General features: G+C 40.0%; 1 protein-coding gene across 1 annotated transcript; it reads right to left on the bottom strand.

Annotated features, from left to right (window-relative positions):
* Positions 1–315: 315 nt before the first annotated feature.
* Positions 316–21,145, bottom strand: arhgdig (Rho GDP dissociation inhibitor (GDI) gamma). Its single transcript, XM_028042997.1, has 6 exons — positions 20,748–21,145; positions 11,096–11,269; positions 9,613–9,696; positions 4,724–4,800; positions 3,377–3,440; positions 316–3,291 (listed from the first exon to the last, which is right to left on the bottom strand). The coding sequence occupies exons 1-6, from the start codon at positions 20,818–20,820 to the stop codon at positions 3,095–3,097; spliced, it is 669 nt and encodes a 222-aa protein (XP_027898798.1). The 5' UTR covers positions 20,821–21,145; the 3' UTR covers positions 316–3,094.
* Positions 21,146–22,069: the final 924 nt, after the last annotated feature.

Genomic DNA, 22,069 nt, shown 5'->3' with positions numbered 1-22,069 from the left:
TATATATATATATATATATATATATAATAAAATAAAAAATCTCGCTGAATCATGCAAAACCCAACAAGCCAACATTTACAATTAGTCTCAGACCACAACAGTTCACTCAAGCGGAGTTTCATTTATCAGTAAGTTAAAATATATTCACCTACAATAACAACAGCATACTCAAACACGGCACAGAAGTGTTATTTCGCATATTCTACGAGGTGTCCATGTACTCCAAAGATCTCATAGCCTCAAAGCAAAACTTTATTTACATCTCACATCCATGATACCTACAAGAGAAAAGAGGATTTGGTTCAGATTTTTTTTATGTGAATAGTATCAAAGGACCTACATGCATTTCTTTCTACAGTATACACAGTTCAGGTACAGGTTTTCACCCGTGTGCTCTTTCAAAAAGTGCCAAAACCTCCCACCCCCAAGATGAATTGGAATGAAAACAACTAAACGATAATTTTAGAAAGAAACTATTCATCCCGTTAGCCTGGTTGCAGAAGACCAAACATTAAACACAGCAGTTAAAAGGCATTTATCATCATTTTGATAATTTTTCCACGTCAGTTGTGCTAAGGCTTATAGCACATGCTGATTGAATTCCTTTTCAGGTCTGAAATTGAGAATTATGTGAAAAGATATGGGAACAAACAAGCAGAAAGCAGCAGAGAAAGCAGAAAATGCTAAAGAATGACGATGCCACGTTTGAAATGCAGATTGTTGGCATCATTTCATAACACAAAGTAACGATTCCAAGGACTCCTGTTCCAATTCATTCCATAAAGTGACGATTTATATAGCAATTTATCAAGTGAGGATGAGGGAATCAAGAGAAATGTTGTCTAAGTGCAACACTTAGGAGACTTAACAAACCAGCACCCTACAGGGATTTAAAAGCACTCTATCATATTTCCAGTTTACCTTTAATTTAACAAAAATGATTATTAACTTATTCTTACAAAAAGTGTAACTGGAAACCTTTTTAATGCAGTACTCAGATATATCTGCTTCTCTTGTGACTAACATTGTTACTCTGACATGAGCATTCATCAGCCCTTTCCTGCAAATAAGTCTGTCACAAAACACAATTTATTTCCATTTTATGTCACAGAGCCGTGCAGTCATTGTTTAAGTCTCGCTGTTCTCCCTGTTAAGTCTCACAGATCAGAAGAGGTTTTGTACTGAAAGAAGGAAACATCAAATGTAACGGATTAACTGTTTTAGTGGTGGCATAAAGTTGGTTCAGAACACTCGTTTTTTTTAAATTTGAAAATAATTGTAAAGTAATTTTTAAAATGTTTTCTGGTTCTGAAATATGATTATATTTGCCCTTTAAACTGCAATTCAGCATATTGGTTGAGAACATATATGCTTTTTAATCATATTCTTTTGACAACAAAAGCTTAGAAGGAATAGTGATGGAAAGTTATGAAACTACAAGTGTTCAAAAGTCATTAAAGAACGTTTAAACACAGCTGTCTTTGCTCTGGTGTTAATGGCAGCACACATGTATGGGTTGGGGAGCTTCACAGTGTTTAGCTCAGTGTTAGATGACTTAGGAAGTTGGAAATAGTCTAATACTTGTCTTTGTAGGGTGGAAATAAAAGTTTTAAGTTTCTATGATGTTTACTATACGGAAGATGCTTGGATAACGATTCACACCCCTTGAAACTTTTCAAGTTTTAGCGTGATAGATTTCAGAAAGTCCCCGGTTACTCTGACAGTCCGAATTAAAATCCAGTCGAAAAATACAATAAGAGTAGAGCATATGTGCTTCTACCAGGTCCTGGCAAAGAAAACATATTTGCCCCCCACCACTGCTGATCTCCATATTCACCGCAAAGGTGTTGGGTGGGGTACCAGGATTACAGAAACAGTTTATGTTAGATGTCCATGTCCAGTCTCTGTTTCTATCACGCTTTTAACTAGTTCGGTTCCACTGAGTCACAGCGGAAATGAGTTATAGATGAGTTAATTTCTAATTAATTGATTAACCCACCCACTGTTTTTTAATTTTCATTTGCGCCGCACTTTGTAATTTCCCACCATAAAATGTGTGTTCATAATGCATATAAAGTGTACATCTGTTATCTTTTTATACTAATGCATTCAAATCAGACCACTTCTTCTAGGAAACGTTTGTTGCCACTGAGAATATCTCAGACCTTCTGCAGAAAAAAAAAAAAGAAGAAAAGATTTGAACGTCATTATTTTTACATCACAAAAACATGGAGTCAAACAACAGAACTCATACAAACTTTTTTCTTCTGACCATAACTCTTGACACACCAATCGAACCCTATCAAAGACTCTATGTACACCAGTTAAAAGACACGTGAAGAAACATGATCACAGAAAATATCACTGTAACTCCTTTTCTTTCTTGCAGTTGAACGTATTTAAATGTAAAACGGGTCGATGATTCACAAAGCAATTAACAGCTGAAAGGAGCATGTCTTTTTCCTGCAATCATTGTGTGCCCTCGTTTGGGTTTGGCACCGGGGGTGGTGTTATTATCTGAGGTGGATGTTTTACTGAGTCCACGAGCTGTGTCCAAGCATCTGAGGCAGGACACTAATTACTGTCCAGAGTTCCTCCTCGGTGTCCAAGAGGATTTCATTGGATCAGCTCCCCAGTTTTAAGCAGTGTGTTCGCCTTCCTGTCAGTGTTTTGCACTACATTGACTGTCCCAAAAACAATGTTTCAGTAAATCAGAACAAACAGATCTTGCAGGTACCCGCAGCTTCTATAGTTTTACACCATCCCATGTTAAATATCCTTCTGCCATGTTTCATTATGTGCTTAAAATTGACCAAACTGACTTCCTGTGATAGGCCACATGACAAGATAAGGCAGAAAGGAGAACGCAATCTCGTTAATAAAAAGCATAAACCACGTTAGGATTTATGGAGAAAACCTAGAAAAGAAGAAAGTGTAAAGAAAATGTGAGAAGACACCTGCAGGCAGAACTTCCTGTCTCAGCGAGCGCAATTATAGAAAGGAAGAAGATGACACAGTGGCAGGATATGGCAAATAAAAAGCAGGAGAGGAAGAAGGGAAAGCATTCAGCATCATCATCCTCACACTCCCCCCGTTAATTCCCATCCTTGCTGATGTTGAGGATCCATTCCCAAGATAGGGAGACATTCTTGTCGTCATCAGTGAAGCAGGACTTGACCGCATATTGACCTCGGGACATGATCCCCTTAGGCGCCTCGTCAGCGGGACACAGGAACTCCTGCTCTTCTGCTCGTGGGCCGTAGCTTCCCATCATGCACACTGTGGTGTTCTCTGTGGGGCAAACACAGAATACATGTGAGTTTGTAAGATAAAACTAAATATTTGCAATATACAAGACAAACTAATCTGAACCTACTTCGTACTCCTTTTTTGTAGGTCACTTGACGATACTTCAGGCCAGACACAATATCTCTGTTCACCTGTAAAAATAACACACACACACACAGATTTAGATGGTATTAGCTAGTTGAAATCTTATTTATGTTATTTATTTCTTTTTTAAATACATTTTCTCCGTCCCAAACTGGCTCTAAAAAAATGTGTAAAATTCAGAGAATCCAGTTACGGGTTTTTGCAAAAGGTTGCGTCTGGATTTGTCCAGCAGAGGTCCCCACAGCACAGTTTTTCTTTGATTTGAGCTGTGCTCCAACACACACACACACACACACACACACACACACGCACACACGCCCCCCCCCCCCCCCACGCGCGTGCACACAAATGCATAAACCATGGGTTTTTGTTTTGACAGCCTCAAAGTCGTTTCCCTTTAATGTTATTGTTATTAAAATACATTTCTGTGGACTATCTCAAAGCAGAGGCCACCACTGGTAAAAAACAAATAAACCTGCAGCCACAATGTGCTTCTGCAAACTACAAAAATACTTAATCTCAATATTTACTACGAATGTGCCCGCCGTATGTTTCAGATTTTAATTTTGGAACCCTTGTATTATTTTCTTTCAGTTTTCCAGTTTACTTGGTATCTATCACATAAGACCCCAGTAAAGCAGGACTTGACCGGGGTTAGGTTTGGGCATTATAAACCTAACCCCGGGCATAAAGAGGGCATCACAGGCCCTGTGGTAAACAACCCATTCAATAAGTTGCAAATGGTCAAGCCAAAGTCCAGACCTAACCTGACTGGAACCTGACCAGGAGAGAGCTAAGCATAAGATATCAACAGACAGTCAATAAACATCCATAAATAGCGTGAGACAAGCATTTTTCTAAAAGCTTCTCACAATAGTTCGTCGGGCGTCTTGCCCGTTCCTGGTGACAGACCTTGTGAAACCGAGTCAGGTTTCATTTGAGATATTAATATAATAAAGACACAAAATAAAGAAAGTGAATCTTTTGAAAAATAACACTCAAAGATGCACCGGACATGTGGAGATCTACAATTTTTTGTAGCTTAAAGAATGTCTTTGAGCCGCTGATTAATATAATCGCACAGAAGTGACTCCATTTAACTCAAGTAAAATAGAAAAAAAAAGTTTTATATTAATACTGAAACTATACTTTAACAAGAGCTAATCATTTCAGGTAATTTTGGTCAAAGATGAACGCAACTGAACCAAAAGAAAATCCTAAATATTTTTATTAGATCTGCATTGTTTAAACTTGTTTTTCTCCAACTAATAAGCACTCGAACCTCCTCTTTTCCATCCATGCACAAACAAACGTGAAGAATCCAGCTTACCTTGAAGTAAACCTTCAGCCTGTATTTGGCTCCTTCCTGTAAGGTGAAGCTGGTCTCTTTCAGAGCGCTCAGCTCTCCTGCACACAGACGCAGAGTTACTAGCGCCACACAGTCTGTGTTAAATACAAAATGTAAATGCTGGTGATTTTTCTCTTCTCTTTTTAGCAAACTCCAGAGAAATTAATTTTAACATGGAAGTGATTCCCTCCCTCCCCTGTTTTTTTTTTTTGTCCTTTCCGACTGTGTCAGATTTGACTTTTGTCGGGTTTAGTGCATTTATACTGATGCAGCAAAAAAAAAAAGAAGAAAAAAGCATAATGGACCACTGGAGGAAAAAAAACACACACATACACACCACAATCATAAATGCATCCACCATCTAATCACTTTATATCTCAATTTAAAGCCAGTCCCGAGTCCGGAGTGCTCCCTAATGGAGAAAGATAAAGGAAGGAGAGGAGGAAGAGATAAAGAAACGAGGGGATAGAAAAGCAGCAGGGATCTGAAGTGAGGAAGAAGAAAGAGAGGGTTGGATGACTACAGCTGAAGACGTCTGCCAGAAACATAAATATATACACAGACATTTACATTCTGGCAGAGCAACCATGTCCAAATATTGGGTTCCACAACTTTAGTAGCTGCAGTTTTAGTGAGGACAGCCTAAACTTAGTTACCTCTGCAAGACGATCAGATGTGGGATTAGTCATTTCCAATCACATACCAAAACATGAAATACTCCAGTAACAAAGCTCATCATTGTAGTCCAGATGAGATCACTCTATCAAGACTTTCCTGATGATTTGTAGTTTAATCACTTCTTCATCTCTACTGCCGTTTCCTTTTATTTTACCCGTCTCCCTCCAATAACCGCAGAGCTGAAACCAACTCCCTTCTCCTCATTTTCTGATTCATCTCCTCCACTTTCCTTGGCCTCAGGAGAGAGACGGTGGAGGAAAAAACGCCGACCCACCTAGTGAGCGTTGGAGGGCGGAAAGTAGGTCAGTCGGGAAAGAAGTCTACCTGCTTTCCTCAAGACTGCGCATAGTGGAGCTGATATTCTACAGCGCAGACGCTGAACAGAACTGATTTTTGCACCAGACAGTAATGGATTGCAAGAATCTTATACACGGTGAAAAGCCTGGTGGAAGAAGGAGGGGAAATCTCAATCTTTTTGAAGCCAAAGCAGATATTTGATTTTATTAAAACATTTGTAAAACATGACACAGAACTTAACTTCCAAAAAAACATGAGAAACGCAAATTAAAACCAACAACAACAACAAAAAAAGCTCTGGAATAAATATTTTCTGAACATCAGCAATAAAAACGAGCTGATTTTGGTCCCATAAGGCCCGTTGACGAGACAGTTAAGAAGTCAAAGAACAGCTGAGTGTTTGCAGGAGAAACTCTGGTTATCCATCAAACAGCTTTCAGGATTTTTCAGTCAGAACAGAGAGCAGATATTCCTACTGATGGCGGCCTGAGCTGCGGAGCACGCATAACCAAAATAACTACTTAACTAAATAACTACAGACACCAAAACGAAAGCATTTGCAAAGTTGTTCATTCTATTTATTTTAAGCAGTGTAAACAATTGTGCAGTGTCATTCTAATGAACGCATCTAAAAATAATCTCCAAACATGTTGTAAGACAAAGTGTCAGGCCCAACACCATATCCATTCGTCCTCCTGGTATTTACAAGTATTTTATTCTACCGGCAGAAACATATGAGACTAACATCTGCCTTATTTGGATGAATTATATGATGAATCTTTAGTTTTTTTCAACATAGCATAAAGAAAAGCACCATTGACCTGATAGGAAACCTGACTGACATTCAGCCCGCTTGGCGTCAGGAGCTTTGGGACACATCGATATGCAGCAACGTCCTTATTCAGCAAAACGACCCCTGCTATACGAGAACCCAACAAAGTCATCGCTGGGCCTCAGGGACCAGCAGGCTGAAAATGCATCACAGTCCAAGGATAATGACTCGCGCAGCGTCAGTGATGTGTGCTGTATAAATTATCGCCACATTAAAAGTTCAAAAGCTAACAACTGGCTGTGCCACTACTGCCAACGAGTGTTTTAGATCGCAGTGGAGGGATTTTGACCCACTTTTCTTTGCTGAATTAGTTTGGAGGATTTTTCTGAGCAACAACGAGGATGTAAAAGACACCGCAGCTTCCCATCTACAAAATGTTCATTTAGGTTTTTATTACATCATTCAGAGGTGGACTTTCTGGTGTGCTTTGCATCATTTGTGGGGGGATTTTTCTGCCATGCCTCGGAAACATTTCCTTCAGATCTGAGGCGACCTGCACCAACATACAGGAGTACCACAGCACAATTATTCATTCATCGTTTGCCTAATCATGCTTCCTGACATACAGATGTTTTCCTTGCATGAGAAAACAGTCAGAGGATCCGTCCTGATGGCTGAACGTACCTCACATCAGGACGGCTGTCAGCCTGATAATACCGTCATGCAGAGGCTGCAGACATGTAATCATTAAATACCTGAGAAGTGCTCTCTCTCTTCTCCTTTATCCTGCCTCAGCCTGATGTGTTAAGCTTTGATCTGGCACGTAGCATCACTCAGAAAATCACAGCGGAGTTAAAGATGATTTAAAAAAAAACATGCAAGAGATGTACATTTTGTCAAGTCATGTTCTGTCTATAAATTGTTTAATACTTCTAATATGTAGTCTAATTTGTAAAGTGCATGTTGAAAGCCATGTGGGTTATTTGTCTGCATGTTTGTTTTAATGATTGTTTCACAGGATGTAAGTGGTCAAATAATTCTAATCTGAATTAGTCAAATTAAAGGGCAGGTCTCTTCTCTGCTGCCAAAAACAGAATTTGGCATGTCGAGTTGAGTCAATCTTCATTAGTGCAGATGGAGTGTGTGCATAACTCGGTACGAGATCAAGTTGTATTATGTTTCAGTTGATAATTGGTGCATCATTTGGCAGATACATAAAAGTCCAGTGTGGATGTTATAAAAGTCAATAGCACTACTTGGGCTTAATTTAGACCAATATGTTTTTTATATGTATTTGAGTATAGATTATTTGCATAATCTATACTCAACTTTTCTATGTAACTTTCTGAATTTAAATAAGACTGAAACTTTTCTGTTTAAGGTCAGCTGAGAAAACTAAAATTATGTCAAATGACTTTATGGCAGAATAATGGCTCTTAATTTTATTACTTTCCCACTTACCATTTGGTAGAATTAACTTTTAAGCAATGTAGCTTGATTCAAACATGCCAATATCTTTCGACAAGCTTTATGAAATGGTTTGCTTAGTGCTCTTAAGTGCATCAGTCCCTCCTGCAGCAGAACATCCCAATAACTTAATGCTTCCCTCTACCTCCTCCCAAAGTAACAAGGGTCAAAATTTAACTTCAGGCAGGAAATTAATTTGTGAAAAGTAGTCAGGATTTTTGTCTTCTTCTTCTCTGAGTAGCATTTCAGTCCATGTTGGTGCATCTTTCCCTGTGGATAATGATACTCCCTGACCAGCTTCATCCAGCCTCTTCACAAAGACTTTGAGTTTTGTTTTTGAAAAGATATGCAGGATATATTATACCAAAACTCCTGACACCTTTCATCTCCAAAGAAAGCTCCTTCAGCTCTAATAAGACTGACGGTCCATATAATTCAGCCAGACTTAAAAATCTGATCTGAAACTAAAACCTGTCTGCTGATGATCGCTCACCACCTGTCACATCCTCTATCTGATGTAGTCGAGATCTTAGGGCTGTGAAAAAGTCTGGCCTGAGCAGTGTGTTCCCTCCATACGGTACAAATTTCTCATCTATCGCTCTGCGTTTGGATTTTTGAAAGAAAATTAAAAAAAAAACATCAGAGTGTTTCGTATTGCCTAGCAACCAGCTGACCTTTCCCATCTGCAGCCTGTGTCGTTTGTGAGCGAACGTGTGAACGTGTGCATATGTGCGGCTGCGATTTTGAAGAGGCGAATCTCTGAGAGGAATTAAAGGTTAATTTCACCAGTATAAATTCCTGGGAGAAATGACCTTGAACACCTTTTGCTAACTTAGGTGCAGACACCAACTGTGCTCAAATCCTAATTAAACGATTCCTTAACTCCGATGAAGATAGAAAGTCAAACATTCCTCTGAATCCCTGCAAGGCATTGTCCAGGAGGAGGGAAATGTCACTGCTGCTGTCCGCTGAGCAAACATTTAACTCTGCTCATTCTCACAAACCCAACGTCAGTCTGATCTGGGGAGGATTTTATGCTGCAGCTGAATAATCATTAAACTCAAGCAAAAAAAATGAATTAGAAGTATAAATCTGAAAAGTGTGGTGTACCTTTGTATTCATTCCCCTTCTCCCAAGCATGTCGGAGAAGGCGCATTAGTCAAATGACACCAAAGCTGAACTTTGTGGCTTACGTACAAAACTTGATGAGTGGCATAAAACTAACACAACAATAAACAACACTAAACCCACCATCAACATGTGGAAGCATGGTGGTGGTAGCATCATGCTGTGGGGATGACTCCTCTGAAGCAAAACATAATTAAAATAAAAGCAAATTCTATGTGTATGTAAAGCTGCAGAAGACTTCAAACTGGGGTTGACAATGACCATAAATGAAAGAAAAAAAAAGAAAAACATTTTGCATGCAGCTGTAATTGGGAGGCAGAATGCAAACACACACAAATGTTTTGCAAACTACTTGGAGGTATGAGTCTTTTTAGCTCATAAAATCTCAATAAAACACATGAAAGAGTGCAGCTGTAACGGTTTCTGCCTTGCCATTTGTCAGTGTGGCTTGTGAACAAGCTCAGATCATTGAGCCAAAAAAAACAACAATCCGACCCAAAGAGCTGAAGATGAGGAGGGGGCGGGGTACCTGTGAGGTCCATGGTGATTGGTTCAGGAGCATCGTCACACAACAGGATGAGTCTGGTCACTCTGACGTTGGGCTCAGTCGGGTCTGGTAGAAACAAAAGGAGAAAACAGTTACACGTTAAGATGATGGCACAAGTGAAAATGATGCTTTAATTTTAAATTAACCAACAACAGCTTAAAAGGCGTTCTTACTTTAATGTTCAGCAGTCACTGTTTAAATCAGTTTGTTTACAACATGTGTAGTGTTTGTACAAAGACTGAAAAGACCCCTAGATTTACAGCTTGACATCTCCTCTCTGTGTTTTTTTCCATTCTCTGATTTACAGTGATGCCAGTGGTGGTTTCTGAAATGGACATGTTAAAATATCGTACCCAGATCTAATTCATTTTCATTAATCTTGGTATCAAAATAAAGCTAACTCTTCCACCAGAAGCATATCTATCACAGCAGGTGTTGTAGTTTCAGAAAACATGAATATGGAACATGAAATAACAAAAAAAATGTTGTCCCTATATATAGTGTATAATAAACCTGTTAGAAATATCACAAGGAACGCTACAAATCTTTGTAGACCATAGATCCACATTCCCTGTGCAAAGATCGATGCAGCTGAGGTAAACTAAAGCCAATTTTGCAGAGGTTTTAGTAAAAAACATTTTGCCTTTGGCAGAGGTTGGCAACTTACTAAACGTATTTTTACATGTCTAAAATTGCTTGTTTTTCATTTTTATTTATCATCTAATTATAAGAAAACAATAAGAACTTGTTATATTTGACTCCAATTGAAGTGAATCGTTTTATTTTCTTCCATCCTGTTGAAGTTACTCATTTCCTGTGTGCTCTATGCCTTTTTATAAAAAAAAATATAGAAAGATTATAACAAATGTATTCACATTTTACTGGAAAAAATTACATTAAAATCACAGAAATGTAAAAAATTGTTTTGGCACTACCAGAGCTCCATACAATGTCTTTTAGATGAAGGTTCCTTGTCACTGACTTCTGTCCTTCCGTACTTCCGTAGCCGTTTTGCCGCAAACTCAAAATGCTTCCTGCTCAGCTAAGATGCTAAAATGCTTTTTATCAGCTTTTATCCAAGAATCTGATGTTTCTATGGAAACCAAATGTGTCTACGTCTAATTGAGTGGAGGTCCAAAAGTTCAAATATACCCCCATTTTCTGGGGAGAAGATGTACAGCTTGACTTCTCCGCTCATCTTTGTCTTTCTCTGATTCACAGTAACGCTGACTGGACGCAGAGCTGCGCGGCGGAGGCCGTTTTGTGTTGCAGCCAGTAAGGATCCGCTATCGCAGCCTGGCTCCCGGGTTAGAGATGCTGAGGCGAGCAAGTTTGTCGTTGCATTGTGTGTGCGTGTGAGTTATGCCCAGAGCAATTACCCTGTAGTGAGGGAATATTTTTTATGAACTCTGCAGTAGAGCCGGACACCAGAGTAAACAACATGTACGCAAAGAGGCTCGCTAACCTGGACTCATTGCCTCTGGTCCCAGCAGGGTCTGCTTGTACTTCACCAGACTTTCATCATCTTTGTCCATTTCCTGGATCTCCTGCAGCGACTTCTGAGCCGGGGGATTGTAGTTCAGGTTTCTGTCCTCATCTTCCTCCTCGATGGCCAAATTACTCTTGTCAGCCAGTAAACCTTTGAAGATGACAGGAGGATAAATTATTTTGCATCATACATCGTATATTTTAACAGTTGACTTATTATTATCAGTGAATCCGCGTGTGCTTCCATTTTGTTATTTTTCTGATACTTAAAAAAAAAGTAGGACAGAAACTCTAGAAGTAAATAAATATTTTGTCTCAGCTTCAGAGCTTGAACAGGCCCAACAGAAGCAAACATTGTTGGCCCCTTGCTGGCTTATAGCTTCCAGAAGAAATTTAATTCTCAAAAATGTTGCCAAATGCACCACATAGTTCAGGAAAACCTCCATAGTTTAAAGATTGCAACGAAAATTGTCAGAATTTAAAACCAATTTGTTGACATAGTAGAATTTGACAAAAACTCATTTGGGGTTATTTCAATACATTATTGATTTAAAAAAATTGTTTTAAAGTGTTTTTTTTATAATAATAGTGTAATCCAGAGGACAATCTTTACAGCAAGTGAGTGAACAAAGTAAATTTTGACAACATTGCCTTAGCAGACCGTGCTAAGCGATGTTGGCTGAATGCTTGCTTTGCCTCATTTTTATACTTCTGCCAGGATTTAGCACACTGTGCAGAATGTTTGAGTTGATTCTTGTTTTGTTTTGTTTTTTTTAAGTGAAAAGCAGCCACAGAAAACCTTTAAGACATTGACAGAAAGTGTATAGAGAACCTTTTAATCGAGAACCAATTTAAACATTATGTCAAAGTCTACCCTCAAGTTCTCAGATCCTCAAAATACAAACAAATGTAATAATAGAAACCCTGCTGCATTTCAGCGGCTCGGTACTCTGGAAGCAAGTGAAAGACATCTCAGAATCTGCACAACGCATTACTTGACGCAAGCCAACTCCAGCCACACGGGATTGATTTCATCTGGGAATCTGATCCAGTGCTGATAACCACAGACATCCGATCATGTGCTCTGCAAGCTACAATTGTAATTCAACGTTTAACTCCTACCTGCACCTTTTGGGCCTGAGCAGGTTAGAGAAATGTGATCTAACAGCAGAACTACCATAACGTGCCCGGTAAATTCTGTTGTTCCTGCAGAAACGTAATTAGGTTGACATGAATTGCTTTTGACCAAAACGGTGCGATGTCAGCTCAGAGTGCGTACATCATGGTTCATTAGAGATTCCAGCTGCATGTGCAGAAGCTAATTATCTGGAGAACACGAGACGCTCGCTGTGATGTTTTACTGCACTCCAACAGGCCTGTTTCACATCCTCCGGTTCTGTTTTGTTGCTCATAATGAGGTGCCACTGTGTGAGTCACCCCACAGCTGTGTAGAGAGGTAATTTGATGAGTTGGAGGAGGACAAAAAAAAAAGTCTCGTGAACTCTTCTGTGCTTTACAGCACATAAACCATCCAGTCACAAATACCTGCATTCACCGACACAGACTGGAACACCGACAAACAACGATGGCCGTTGTCCCTGTCTCTGTTAGTGATCTAGCTATGGTGGCCCTGAACCGCTGCAACAAGTCACTGAAGGCAACAACACGTTCAAAAACACAACATTAAGCACAACTCTCCAAAGTAAGAAAGCACAATTAAGCTCAATTCAAGGCCACGCGTTCTGGGAAACATCAAATTACATCATAATTGACAGATTAGCACCACAAATCCACTTACTGTCCATTCAGAGAAAAAAAAAAGAAAGAGATGTAGACTACAAGTATCACAAACACGCAGAGACACAAAAACCCACCTTCCAAATTGGATATGGGAAGCACATGACTTCATAAATGATTCACTGAGCCTGTATTTACATATCAAACTCTGCAGTCCTCCCCCGCTCCAGTGTGCAAACGCACACATTTACACACACTGCATGCTTCAAACCAGGAAGAGTGTGTGTTTTTTTTCCTTCTTTGAACTCAAGGCTTCTGACCTGAAAATGAGCAGAATCTATTGCTGCTCATTTTGAAAGGCAGAGTTTGTCGTTCCTTTGAGTGCGTTGATACCGATTGTTAAAAAAACAAAACAAAAAAACAACAAAGGTTGCACGCTGGGGAACATTGTTGACAAATTTTGCAAAATGCAGATGAAGTTTTTCACCTGGACTCAGTACAATGGAACAATTTCAACCCCAATTTGGGATTTGATAATACACTCAATAACTTATTAATATGATAATAATTTGCCTAAACCTATCTGATTACTTCTTTAACTTCCCAGTCCACCTACTGCATCACTCAGCATACTTGTAAAATAATCAAGTCAGCAGTTTCTATGATAATGGATTCAGTAATGTCTCAAAGCACATGGGAAATTATATCATATTCACAAATCAAGACATCGATACCCCTAAAATGAGTGTTGTGCCCCCGAATGTGGTTCTGTTCACGTTATTATTTCCTGTAGCTGCAATCAAAGTTAAAAGAATAAATTAGGGATTATGTTTATCCGTCTTCCCAGTTTTACATAAGCGAATGCTATCTCCCACACGTTAGTATACAAAAGGTGGCGATAAGCTGCAATTTTTGCACCACTTTTGTGCTAGATTTAACAACACTCACATATGTGCTGATATTTACAGCTAAACCAATACATTTAGGGAAAAATCAACACAGCAATCTGTTCTGCTTCAGGGGACGTCGCAGAGAGGAGGAAGCACTGCTCACTTGAGAACAGGAAATTTCACACAAATGCAGAATCTCTCAAGTGATTCCTGATTATTAGTCAAAGATAAAACGTCCGCATCCAGGTTGGGAATGAATTATTCAAGTTGACTTCTCCGTCTCTGTCCTCCGTAGAGTGGCAGGTAATTATTGGTAATAAGGCGAGATAAGCGACCCTTATTTGACTGAACACCAACACATAAAGCTACAGCAACTCAACCGATGTGTAACGAAGGCATGGCTTATTTGGCATGTGCTACTGTTTTAAATGACAGAAGAGCTAATAAGTAGGTAATATTATCAACCCTCTCTATGCTCAGTATCAAAAAGCATGGCAGCCATATTGGGTACAAAACTTAAGAGTTTCCCTAAAAATAATCAAACCAAGAGGCTGGAGACACTGAGAAAACAGCAGAGGACCGAGTAAAGAGCCCTGAGGGACTCCACACAGCCAAACATGATCTGATCAAAAAGCTTAAATGTAGAGCTAATAAGTCCAAGCAGCCAGTTCAACAGCGCTGATCTTTGCTTTAGAAATCAAAAGCTATTTTCAGAACTCCTCCAAGTAGAAACTGACAGAAAATGCAAACCTGAGATGAAATGTTTGACTACGCATCTCTGCTTTCATTTGCCTCTAAAGTCAAAATTTGGATTTGTTAACCATATTCTAAATGCAACTGGGGGAAAAAATGTCATTTTGTTCATTATTGTTATCCGTGACCAAGCTAGCTGACTACTAAGTTGCTTAAAGCTAACAGCCACATGACTCTACACTCTAACACAACAGGAATAATTAATGTTGTCCACACTGATTCTCTGTGTGTGACGGGACACAAACCACAAGAAGAACGTACAAACTGTTTACACTGTTGCTGTTGCTGTATTATTTTTATTTTAGATTTTAGGATATCTACTTTATCAAAGTTAGCAGTTAAATCAAAAAGCATTTGTCTTCAAAAATCTGTCGCCAGGGGGATTTCATTAACACATTTAAAAATGTTGATTAAGCAACTTAAACTTCAACTACATATCAAATAAAAAGGCCTTCTATTAGCCAAGAAAATTTTTCTCCACATTACTTTAGATATTTGTTAGAAACGTCACTACAGATCTTTTTTTCTTCTTCAGCGCTGTTGTCATCGCAAAATGTGGCTTGCACTTCATGATGTGAAACAGTGTCTTAAATGGATTTGCTCAAATCCTACTATAGACATTTCTGCCACTTCTGACTCTGTTGCACTTGTGGGGAAGACGGTCAAAAAACATAATAAAATTAAAAAAAAATGCCAATGTATCTCTCTTTATTATCTGTCCCTTCCTCCAGTCCTACATTGCAGTAAAGGTGCAACATGCACTGCATTTGTTGGCATTTCACATGTTTGATTATTGCCTTTTTTTGGATCACTTTCTGCTTGCTTTCTCTCTCTCTCTTCTTTTTTCTTATTTCGTTGCCTGGCAACAGCTCAAAGCCAGGATGAGTCCCATTTCTTTCCGTTTTATCAGTACGGGATTACAGGAACAAGCTCCTGCTTGTCGCAGCTGGAAAAGCTGCGTTGCTCTTGGACAAGTCTTTAGGAAGAACTCCGTTTACAGTTTCCATCCCGAACCGAGGAGAGGCAAAATGGATCTTAGCGTTTATCAAAAAGTTTGCAAAGAAAGTGGAAATAGTCCTTATTTAAATCCCTCTGACATCCGCGGGGCATCCTAATAAACAAAAGGTTGAATCCTTCTGTCAGCTCACAAAGTTTAAACACCTCCTTTCGCCCCCGCAGTCCTCATCTTTTTGTTTTCGTGATTGCTTTCCGTCAGCCTCCTCTTACCTTAACCCAGATAAGGTTTACTGTTTCAGAAAAATGCCTTTTTTCCCCCCTTCATGTCGGGACTCTGCGGGAGTGTGCATGTGTGTTTGTGCCTTGAGCACTGATGTAGTATTTTTTTATAGTCCTGGGAGTCTCGCTGTCACCGCTCAGCTCTAATGCTTTAACGAGACCTCCGAGAAAAGGAAAGACGCGCGCTCGTACACAAAAAGGGCACACAGTGGAAGATAAAGAGGAGGCTTTTAAGGCCTCTGCAAAGCCATTATCAAACTTTACGATGAAAGAAACGGCAGTAAAGGAAGACTGATGGACGCAACATTCGGCATTGCAGGAGAATACAAACGTTTTGCGGCCAGAACGACTTTATAATTGATGTGTAACCTGCAGCACATCTGAGGAAATGTTCAATCTGTCGATGCTAAAGCCCACCACCACACCGCTGAACGTAAAGAGATGATATTTTCACTATATTTATACACAGTGGCGGGTTAAGGACACACTTAGCTGATTGCTGTTTTGGAATAAATGGTAACCCTTCAAAGGCTAATGCAAGAAATAAGTTCTATTTTTTGTGTGTGTGTGTGTGTTTTTTAATTGAGCAGTTTATTTGGATGCAAAAACAAAACAAACAAGCAAAAATATTTGGTTCTTGAAAGTTATTTTTGCGTCATTAACACTATGTAATGCTTTTGCAGTCATGAAATCATGCTTCCAAAAAAGATATATTTGTTTATACAGATGCACTTATTTAGCATTTTGTATTTTTATAGACGTAGAGGCTTCAGGAATATCACAATGGTATCAAAAATGATACAGCACAGTAAGATGTTTTTTTTTTCCTTTTAAACTGCAATCACCAAAATTCTCCATGAGTCAATTGCGACGTAAAAAACATTTCAAATTCGAGAAATTAAACTGTATTTAGCATAAGCTAAAAGCTTTACGACCTGAGCGATGAGAATTTTCTTTTAGAGATTAAGTGAAACTGTACAATGTATGGCGTGATAGTCATTTTGGGGGAGAAAAAGAATACAATTAAAATGTAAACATGCTTTCAGACATGATGATATAAAACTATATGGTGAAATTTTACACCCCAAGAAAGGCAGTAAAGCAAAATGCATTTATAGCCTCGTTTTTGCATCTTATTTTATAGCATGCTGGTGAGAAGCCAGTGTTTGCTTTTTGTCCCACAGCCGATTCAATACTGATAAAGTAGTAAAGAAGACATACTTTGCAAAAGAACATATTCAGTGTTTGAAATATTTACAATATGTTGGTGGGAGAGTAATGGCACATTCAGAAACTTATTGGTTCCTGCAGTGATCTAATCTGTTCAATGGTTTGTCAGATTAAAATGTAAATATATATGGACACCTTTTACTGTGTTTATTGTAATAATATAAAAATACATTAACACCTGTGAAAAATTTTGTTTTTGTAAGTAAGGTGTACTTACATATCAAAATAGACACAAAAACTTTAAATCACTTAGAACCCAACCCGCTGTGCACCCATACATTTGTAGTCTTTCAAAGTTTTCCTGTGACTTTGGACTTTCCAAAGTTTGCAAGGTTAGTTATTATCTACTTAGCATCTTGTCAGAATAATGAAAAGTCGGAAAATGCTTCTAATTAGTTTATTAAAACTGTAGAGGGAAGTGCTAATATAAAGTGTGGAAGTTAGATTCAAGGCACTTCTTCCCATCTCATTTCTCTTTGGATTTTTCCAAGTTCCCAGTTAGAGGAACAAGAACGCTCCCTGAAGTCGGGATTCTGTCTGGTGAAGTCAGAAACCACCAACAAACTCAGAGTTCAGTATCCAACAAGGCTGTGTGTGTACAGAATGTATTTGGGCAACTCTTGATGAACAAATATTTGGTAGATTTTATTTTATTTCCTAGATCCTCAGTCCACAGCTGCTACATCTCCTGACTGGAGCAGGTGAGCAGAAGGCCAGTTTGATGAGCCGCTGCGTGTTCAATAATTCATAGCACGATGGATAGTGGTTTTTAATATATAAAAAAAGAGAATAAATCATTTAAGGAAACAACCGTCAGATACAAAAGCGAGCTAGTGTAAACTTTGCGTGTGGTTTGAGGAACAGTTAAATAATTTATTAGCCCAGTTCTGACCAGCTTTTACCTGAGCTACAACACCATGTTTCTCAAAACTAGAACGTAATACCTGCTAAAAAAACAAACATTAACAACTCTGAATTTAATGTTGCTATTCACTCAGCCTGCTTTGATTTTAAGACAATGTCAGTCTTCTGCAATTACCCATGTTCATGTTGGTGCAACTGAGCCCTTGTGTTCAATCGGCAGCATCACTGAGCTAAAGAAGGAAACGACTGCTTCCCACAGACACAAGCGGCAGCATGTCCTCAGCTGCTCCGTCAGCCTTGATGAGACAGCAGGTTGTCTAATTAACTGACTTGATTGGTCTCATGTGTGTCCGCTCACCCACTCAGCCTCATTTGTCTCGACCAGGTTGACGGAACGGAGAGGAGATGGGAAGCGTAAATGTTGGTAATGTGAGGCAGGACAATGGCGTGAAGATGAGTGAAGAAAGAGGCGACAAATAAAATAGAGGAACGATGAGAACAATGGAAAAGGGAAATTGGGCAGGAGAAGATGTCACTCGGTCTGCTTTCAGGGCGTGTTTGACGACTGACAGCATCCGGCAGCACACACTCAGTCCTCTGTCTCTGTCAAATGTCCAACGTTTCCCTCTTGCCCACTTTTTCTTTCTCCTTTTTTCATAACCAATTATTCTTTTTGTTGTTGTTGTTACCAAACCTTTCTAGAGCTCTGTCTGCCCCCTCATTCTCTTCTGGCTTCATCATTTCGCCTCCTAGTCGTGTCATTTATCTTCAGCTGATATCACCTCCTACGTTCAAATCAAAATTCACTGCTCCCTCTCCGTTTTTCCCCCAATTTTTTTCTTTTTCTCTTGCCAAGTGTCCATGATGTTATCGGATTCAAATCTACAAAAAGAAATTTGAACACTGCAAGGATTGTGGAGCTATACGTTTCATCTTCTGCGAGAAAAGAATTTGAAACGGCAACAAAACATTAGATTGTTTTTTTTCACGTCATTGGTGATCAATAGGTGAATAGATCTCCACTACTCCTCAACTGACTTGCCGTGGGCAATGTTTGTGCACTCATCTGTAAGTATGTCATGGCAGAATTCCTTTGCACCAGAGATAAACTGATTAAAGCTGCTGCCAATCTGTTTCTGCTCTCAGAACGAATGGTTGGATTTCTAAAATCCTGTTTTACGTGTGGAAAAAAGCTGAAGTGAAATTTGAGAAACGTAAGTCACTTAAGATGCGGCCCTGTTTCTTATTGTCTATGTGCATGAGGACGAATGTCATAAAAATTTCCAGAGTTGGTTTCTTCTGTCCTGACAATTTCAATTGTCAACAGAGACCCATTGTAGCCTCTTCAAGCATTTGGCATGCCGATGTGAGTGAGTCCTCACCAGGGGGCAGATACAGAGGGTGTGCATAGCGTAATATGAGATTAAGTAAAAACACAGTTGGCTCATTGCTGCAATGTTTGTACATTAAGTTTTGTAGCAATTGTATCTTTAAATTGTGATTTTCAACAATAATAGGTGTAGAAAAAATTTCAACTTTACTTGCACAAAGTCTTTAGATGGTTTTTAGTTGACAAAGGAAGATAAAGTAAGGAGCATTTATTTTAAATTGAGCTTTTTTTTTGCAGAAATCATACCACAGGTAATGAAACAGCCCCCAGCATTATGCTGCTACCACCATGCTTGGTGCTCAAGCACCTTACAGTTTATGATCGGGTTGAGTTTCAGTAACAGCTACGTCGTTCATGAATGCCGATTTCCACACCTGACACAAGGTGACAGCTTGGGTCAAATTCAGTGTTCCAACCTGATGTTGATACCAATCATGTACTAAATCCGGTTTTTGGAAAGAACTAAACAGGCAAGTATTGAGATTCTGGAAACCCCTTTGGAGAAGAGTTGTCAGATATTTAGCCAGAACTGGCAACAAAAAGCATGTGATGTACCTTCAGCTAACAAAACACATTTATCCAACTATCAACGGCGTTCAATGCAAATATTTGAGCTTGTTTGTGTAGCTTTGAGATGGTGGTAGTTGGGGAACAATTTCCAATAAATAGAGATTTGTGCACCAAATGTTTAATGTTATGATTGATTAAGGTTATTTCATGGTGAGTGCATCCAGGCTTTAATTAGGTGTTCTCAAGCTGCGTTCTGTTCAAAGCCTGCACCAAAAAACCAGATGGCACTACAACATGGCCCTCTCCTTCCATCGCCAAGTGAACCGGACAACCCTCACCCCCCGCTGTGATCGCACAAAAGGCAGGTGCTTGCCGTGGCTGGGGGAGAAGAGAGCTGAGATTCAATCACAGGACATTTAGATTGAATTTCAACTTCATCATTCATGACATTCATTTTCCAATTCATTCCCTCTTACACTAATCTTCCTGAAGAAAGGTAATCTTTCGTCAGATTACCTCAGATGGGTGTATGGATCACCCTGCCCACTTTTTAAGTCTCGCTCTCTCTCTTATGTCTTTAAAGGAGCAAATGTCACAGTGTGTCACGTTACATGTGGGGGGGGGGACCTTAGCATTATTTCTCCATCAGGAACTGCTGCAGTATATCACACAAACACACACACGGATACACACACACACACACACACATGCAGCTGCCTTGTGTTGAGTGTGTTGCAGACACAGAAGGAGGGATAACCGCTAGATGTGAGAGCAGATGTTGGTGACATCATTTGACTCCTGCACATGCTGCATCAGCATGCTTACACACACGTTTTTTTTGTTGTTGTTTCATTATAATATGCAAAAAATTCAAATAGAAGAAAATGAGAGGGGAAAGAAATTAATAAAAAAAGAGACAATTTTGGCAAACATTTAGCTGTCCACACCCTTAAGATGATCTTATGGAAGCAAATAAATAAATACTTGAATTTGTTCCATAACTTATTCCATCGCCTCACCTCTGTAGCACATGGTCAACCAGAGCAGCTCCAGCACCTGACCCCCGAACTCACACACGTCCAGACCCAGCATGGCTCCCTCTCTCTGCGCTCTGTTCAGACGGCTGGACTGGAGAGCCGACGGAAACCTCCACAGGTAGCAGCAAAGTAGGAGAGAAAAGGACGGAGAAATCCGAAGAAGTCTCAGCAACAGGGTCAGACCAGCATTTCCTCCACCGAGGGAGCACTAAAAAACAAAAATTATGTGTGTGTGTGTGTTAGTAGTTGGAGAGGGTGGAGGCAGAAAAGGGGGGAAAAAAGAGAAAAAAAAAACTGAGTGTGGGAAACAGCGGCGGTGGAGCAGTGAGGGTATCCTTGGGTGTGGGTGTGGATGTGTGAGTTGGAGAGAGTGAGGAAGGAGGGAGGGATGGAGAGAGGGAGAGAGGGAGGAGGCAGCAGACATGAGAATCAGCTGGCTCTCTCTGCTGCTTCATTTGAAGTTCAGTAGGTGGAGAAATAAGAGACACTTCAACACAATCAGGTGTCATTTTAGGTTTATTTGAAATTTTTTTCTTGGGAGCAAAGACAGGAAGGCAGATGCTGGTTTTGCCGGCAGAGCTGTCTGCAGCTGTGTGTGTGTGTGTGCTGCACTCAGACGCCGGCTATCGATTCGCAGACAAGCAGCGACCCCTCCCCTCCTGCATCCCTCCCTCCGCTCTCCGTGTCATCAGCCCAGCGACTGCAATGAGCTCATCCTTTACCCCCCTCCTCTTCTCTCTCTCTCTGTCCACTCCCTAGTTCACTCCTCGCATTGCTTCCCATCTTTCTCCACTTCACTCCAAGTCATACCTTTTTGCACATCTGTTGTTTTTTTTTACTGCTTCTCTTATGCCAACTCTCTCCTCCATACATCCATCACTGCATCTCTATATTTCCTCTTCTCCATCTCCCTCATGTCTTCCGTGACCACACCCCGACAACATCTACGTCTGTCTCACATTGATTTTTATTCCCCTCCAGTCCCCCCGTCCTTTTCCCCCCCACTCTGAACATAACATTTTTTTCTCTGACTTTTTATTCTGCTCTCCTTCCTCTCCTAAGCTCCCCTCCCGCCCCCGTCGGAGCGTTAAGAGGCTGCGGTGCTGCTGAATATAAAATGGGGGTCGCTCTCCCCCCTCGTTGACACCCAGACACACTCCTTTTCACACACGTCTGCACACCCCCGCCTCATTAATTCACCATCCAGAGGTGATCCAGCTGTCATGTAGGATGCCAATGGAGGTAAATTCGCCGTCTCACTCAGGCTCTGGCAAACAGCAGTCAGACGCCGAGCTCTTTGTGCG

Source organism: Xiphophorus couchianus, chromosome 16 (assembly GCF_001444195.1).
Source record: "Xiphophorus couchianus chromosome 16, X_couchianus-1.0, whole genome shotgun sequence".
In the NCBI taxonomy this organism is placed as follows: Eukaryota; Metazoa; Chordata; class Actinopteri; order Cyprinodontiformes; family Poeciliidae; genus Xiphophorus; species Xiphophorus couchianus.
Note: the sequence above shows the minus strand (reverse complement) of the source record. Positions and strands in the feature narration are given on the sequence as shown.

Bases quoted from the DNA above. Each gene is read 5' to 3' on its own strand.
- arhgdig (XM_028042997.1), bottom strand. From the start codon at position 20,820: ATGCTGGGTCTGGACGTGTGTGAGTTCGGGGGTCAGGTGCTGGAGCTG. The intron at 3,441-4,723 runs GTAAGCTGGATT...TTATTTTTACAG, and splicing joins GGCTGAAGGTTTACTTCAAG to GTGAACAGAGATATTGTGTC. The intron at 3,292-3,376 runs GTAGGTTCAGAT...TTTGCCCCACAG, and splicing joins CTACAAAAAAGGAGTACGAA to AGAACACCACAGTGTGCATG.